General features: G+C 37.8%; 1 protein-coding gene across 3 annotated transcripts in view; it reads left to right on the top strand.

The window, feature by feature from the left end:
* Window positions 1–5,796, top strand: part of PALS1 (protein associated with LIN7 1, MAGUK p55 family member) — a 62,955-nt gene extending 57,159 nt beyond the window's left edge. For all 3 annotated transcript variants that reach the window (XM_014591707.2, XM_014591705.2, XM_014591708.1), the window contains one exon: window positions 5,491–5,796. In XM_014591707.2, the coding sequence (XP_014447193.1) occupies window positions 5,491–5,667 (177 nt within the window). In that variant the 3' untranslated portion in view covers window positions 5,668–5,796. The remainder of the gene's footprint in view (window positions 1–5,490) is intronic.
* Window positions 5,797–5,802: the final 6 nt, after the last annotated feature.

Raw genomic sequence — 5,802 nt, 5'->3', positions numbered from 1 at the left:
CCCTACACATTTCCAAGCATGTGGTAACCTGTGAGGTTCCATAACACTTTAGTCTTCTTCATGTGGGTCTGTGATATTTCCAAGGGATTGTATGACCCCCCCCACCAAAGTTCTCTGCAAACTCTTAGGGATTACTCTCTTTTCTCTTTAGATATTCCATACTTGCAAGGACGCAAAGTTGAATGATCTTTTTTCTCTTCTATTTTCCCCATTGAAACTTCATGTCCTATGTTTCTTCCTTCTTTATTCTCACATGATCTGAAACACAAATGTGTTTTTAAAGTATGTAGGTCTATATTGGATGTTGTTGAGTGTATTCCATGTTGTACTAAACATTATTAATAATTACATGACTGACAGTATGCTGATGCATTAATCAGAAGGCATCGACTTTTTATTTCAATCTGTAAAGTTAAAACTCTTAAATTACTCATTATATAAAGTAACAAGTACTCTTTCTTGTTTTGTTCATTATTTCATAAATATATCTGTTTTAGAGAGGGATCACTCAGATTGCCTCATTTCATTTGCCTGCCTCAAAATATCCTTAAAGATAGTTTTTAAATACATAATAACACATCTTTCCTTTAGTTCTAGATGCTCTGTCACAACCACCTCTCCCTCACCCACCCTCTCTTTGTTCTGTCTCTCTTACTCCTAAAATAAATAAATGGATAAAGTTTAAAATATTGGGTTGTCAGCAAAGTCATGACTCATTATTGCATTAAAAAAATTTAAAAAATACATTATGACTTTACCAATGACCTAATATATATATATAGATGCCACAGTCTTGAAGAGGATTGCAGTATCAGAGAAACAAGATTAATACTTTATAAAACTTAGTGCCCGATAACTACTTTGATAGACTAGAAACACCATTGTTGTGTGAGAAGAATGAGTACTAAGGACTAGAGTGAACCATGTTCTACTTTGCCACCTAAGTTTCTATTTTCTCACGTACATCCTTTTTTAAAATTATTTATTATTATTTTAAGTTTTGCTCTAGGACACCTGCACTCTCCAGAGCAAGACAGAAAGAGAGAAAGCAAGTCACTAGGTCCAGGACTTGAATCACGGTCAGCCATGTGGGAATCCAGTGCCTTCACCACCATGTCATCTGCTGGCCCCCACACTTACTTGTTAGGCTATTCTTTACCAACTGGAGAATCCTAGTTGAAAAATTCAGATTGTTTCCAGTTTTAAACTGTTTTAGCTACTCTAAACATTCATATAGTCTTTCAGTGGACATATGTTTCCATTTCTCTTAGATAAACACAAAAACTGACCAACAATTTTAAAAATGGTTTGCCATCTTATGCTCCCATTTCCAATGTAGCCTGGTTCCAGTTGTTTTGCATCCTTATCAACTTGTGCTGTTGTCAGCCTGAAACATAGTTGAAGCTATTATAATAGGTATGAATCATTATGGTTTTCATTTGTATTTTCCCAATTAGTCTTTCTTGTTAGAAGAATTTTTTTTTATATATTCTGGATATAAATCCATATGAAATAGATGCATTGAAAATATTTTCTGCAAGTCTTTTTATCTTCTCTTTTTTAAGTTTATCTGTTTGTTTCATCAGAGAGAAAGAGAGAAAGGTACTCCCAACAGGGTTTTCACACAGCAGTCCACCTCAGCCAGCCTGGATCATGGGCACGTGGATGCCTAGCATACTTAGTGAGGTCTCTGGATACACATTCAGAACTTTCCCATATGCGTCAGCTTCACTGAGCATTACATTTACTACTGCACCACTATCTGGACCTCCTATATTTTCATTTTTCTTGTGGTTAATGATGTTTGTGTATGTCTAAAATAATTTGCATCCAAAATTATAAGGATTTTTTTTTTTGAGAGAGATTTTTGCTATAGGGCAAAAATCTGCTCACCAGAGAGAGACAGACAGAAAGCAAGAAATCACCCAGGGAGAATGGCCCTAATCCCTTCTTCATTCTTCTCCATTTGCACCCAGCATGAGTTTCAAGCCTCTGGGTCTGGAACTCAAACCACAGTTGGCCACGTGGGAGTCTAGCAAGGTAACCATTATGCCACCTGCTGGTCCTAGGTTTTTTTATTTAAAAAAAAAGAAAGTTTTTTTTTTTTTTTTTTTTTTTTTGCTATAGGGCACATATGGTTGCTAGAGAGACACAGAGGCAGAAAACTAGAAATAACCCAGGTGGGATGGCCACACTGCAACCCCTTCTCCATTCTCTCAGGATCTTGGGCATGTGTGCCCATGTGCCCAGTGTGATTTTTAAGGCTCAAGGTCCAGAATTCAAACTATGGTCATCCCTGTTGGAGTTACTCCATCTGCTGCTCCCAGATTATAAAGATTTTAACTTCTGCTTTCTTCTGTAAGTTTTCTATTTTACTCTTTTTTTTATTTTTTTGAGAGGCTTTTGCTATAGGGCGCATGAGCTCACCAGAAAAACAGAGACAGAAGCGAGAAATCATCCTCTAGGAGGGATGGCCATGCCACAATCCCTTCTCCATTCTCTTCTCGGGATCTTGGGCACACACGCACACACACCCAACATAAATTTAAGCCACTGGGTCCAGGACACGAACCGCAGTCAACTACATGGGAGTTCAGCGACGTAGCCATTACACCACCTGCTGGTCCCTCTATTTTAGCTTTTATATTTAGGTCTGTGATCTATCTCAAATTCATTTTTTAGTGTAAGTGTGGAAGTTTGGTTTTATCATCTTTCATGTGGATATCCAGTTGCTTTAGCACTATTTATTTTTAAAAAGATCATCTCCATTGAATTATGTTGGCACTTTTGCTAAAAATGACCTGACAAGTCCAACTCCATAGCTTAATGGTTAAAGGAACTGGATCCCACATTGGCTGACCACAGTTTGAATCTAGGTCCTGACAGCATGAAAGACAGGCTAGGTATATGTGCATGTGTGTGGATTTCCAAAATCCTGACAGGCTGGAGAAATGGAGAAAGGATTAGGTCAGGACAATGTCCCATGGGGAATGGCTTTTCCCTTGCTCTCTATCTTTATTTAATTCACTTCTTTTATTTTTATTCTCTCAATACTTAATTTTGAGTTTGTTTTGCCCTAGTTTCTGAAGATGAAACTTTAAATGGTTTTTAAACCTTTGTTCTTTTTAAATATAGGCATTTGAAGATAAATCTTTGCCTCCGAGCAGCCTGTAGTTGCATTCCACAAGTTTTCCCTTTTTTTGTGTTTATTTTTTCCATTAGATAGACAGGTACCTCCAACAGGTCTTCATGCTGCAGTCCAACCAGCCTCAGCCATCCAGGATCCCAAGTACACATGTGGGTGGCTGGTGTGCACAGGGAGACTACCAGATAGAAACTCAGAACCTTCTCATATTTTCCGAGAGTCAAAACGGTGCATTCCTACTGCACCACTGCATTTGACCTGCTACAGACAAATTATGACATTGTATTTTTCACTATCATTTTGTTACAGATATTTTATTCTTTAACCCATGGGTTATTTAGAAACACGGGTTTTGGGCCAACCCATGGCACACTGATTAAGGCAGCTGGATCCTACATGGCCGACTGCATGATTTGAGTCCTAGACCCATTGTCATGAGAAAAATGCTGGGTGCATGTGTGCATGCCCAAAATCCTAAAAGGAGAAATAGAGAAGAAATGGCAGCATGACCACTCTCCATGGAAGGGCACTTTCTCACTTTCCCTTTCTCTCTCTCTCTCCAGCCCTCTGTCAATTTTTTTTTTTCTTTTTTGCTTTCTGCCTGTTTAGGTATTTCATTAAACACATTGACTTCTTACTTCTTTGTAGTAAGAGAATAGACCCTGTAACATGTCAGTCTTTTGAACTTTGAGCCATATTTTTGTTGGTGAATGTTCCATGTACACCTATAATCATGTGTACTCTACAGTTGAGTAGAAGGTGGTATATCTCATTGTCTCTTTATATTTTTAACCCCTTTGGCAGTTTTAATGCCTTATCCATCACATGACAGAAGTGTTGGGTAAAAGCAGATCTCAGTTTTAACTCTGAAATTGTGCTGGCTAGGAAAGCGATGATACTATGCACTGGATGCACAGTGTACGCCTCACTCAGTTATCAAATGTACTGCTACTCTGACTATTCTACTAGTTTGGTAGCCTGAGTGTTATCTGACAGTGTTAACTGATGGTCAGTTCTGCAGGCTAATTATTTTTAGTTTAAAAAATTTAGAGCTAAAAATACTGGACTGTCATGGATTATAATCTAAAATTGACATTGGGTACTAAAATATTTAATTAAGTCTTTTTTGCATAACATGAAATCATAGTTCTCTATTTCTGATAAAAATTAGGTGTTCTTAGGTCTTAGCATTTACCTTTCAACTCTAGTGCCACAAAGTTGTGATTCTGTAATATGTGGAGTTGTAAAATATTCTCCCAATAATCTTGAGCTGTGAGTAGATCCGTTTTAGCAAAAGATGTCATGTGGATTCACTTACAATGGTGAAGTAGAGTTTCTGGCAGAGAACACATGATTCTGTGTATCATAGCCAGATACACAACATTCCAGAATGAAAATTAGTGAGCAACACAAGAAACTACCAGAGTTGGCAAAATTTTAGTATGATTTCCTACTGTTAACAGAAGTTTAAGCAGTTGAATGATATCAATTGTTTAGTATCATGGGTCCAGTATAGTATTAATGTGTTGCTTTTTATATATGAGACATTTGGTCTTCTGTTTAATTCTCTGCATCAACAGGGGTGATTCGAGGGCAGTTTCATGTCTTGACCACACAAGTGCAGCACACAGCCTTGCCACCTGCTCTCTGAGACAGTCCTTTCCTTTACCCAGTATTTTAGAGTAGCCTGCTCAATATAGTTTCCCCAACTGTTAGCATACTTTTTTACATCTTAAAGATCCTTTTTGTGTATTGAAAACAGAGTTGCAATTTAAAACATTTAAACTTAAGTATTTTTCTCAAAAAAATGTGGATTAGGCTATCAGATCTTGGGCTGACCATCAGTGTTTTCATGGAAAAAGATGCCCCTCCTGTTTATCCTGTTTTTGCCCGTGTTTACTCTAACTTTGCCACAGATATAGAGGACAGGGGCTCCTTACAGGAGTCAAGAGGAGATGTCATGTTGGGTTCTTGAGCCAACTAAGTCACCCCAAGTTACAGAAGATGTTACTTAGGAAGAGGTTGTTATCCTAAAATGTTGGAAAATGAATGTAATTCAAAGCAACGCAAGTCTTGGTTAAATAAGACAGAAGTGTTGAAAAACATAAGCTGGTATGAGATAGGATATGTTGAATCCCAAATGATTTATGATGTGAGTCCTGACAATGCCAGAGCAAAAGAAACCACTGATGTCATGGTGGGGTTGAAAAGAAGCTCCTGGAATTGGATATTTGAGAGAGAGAACAATGTAAGGTCACTTTCCTTGTCTTCTAGCCATTTTTTGATTCATCCTGTATTTTGGTAAAAACAGCAATTGCCTTATAGTTTTTATCTTCTGTTTGCAGCCTGAGGAGTTGAGAGAAATCATTGAGAAGACCAGAGAAATGGAGCAGAACAATGGCCACTACTTTGATACAGCAATTGTGAATTCAGATCTTGACAAAGCCTATCAGGAATTGCTTAGGTTAATTAACAAACTTGATACTGAACCTCAGTGGGTGCCATCAACTTGGCTGAGATGAAAGAAACATTCATTTTATGGCATGATTGGACCTCATCTGGTAAACTGCCAATAGGAAGATAGCCCTGATACTTGAGCAAGATGGAACATAAGGTGGAAGGCAGCAGTATCAGCTGTGACCCCTTAGCTCTCTAGT

The sequence above is a fragment of the Tupaia chinensis genome, unplaced genomic scaffold (assembly GCF_000334495.1).
Source record: "Tupaia chinensis unplaced genomic scaffold, TupChi_1.0 Scaffold000609_1, whole genome shotgun sequence".
NCBI classification, from domain to species: Eukaryota; Metazoa; Chordata; class Mammalia; order Scandentia; family Tupaiidae; genus Tupaia; species Tupaia belangeri.
The sequence above is the reverse complement of the archived record's forward strand: the minus strand, read 5'-3'. Positions and strand labels throughout refer to the sequence as shown.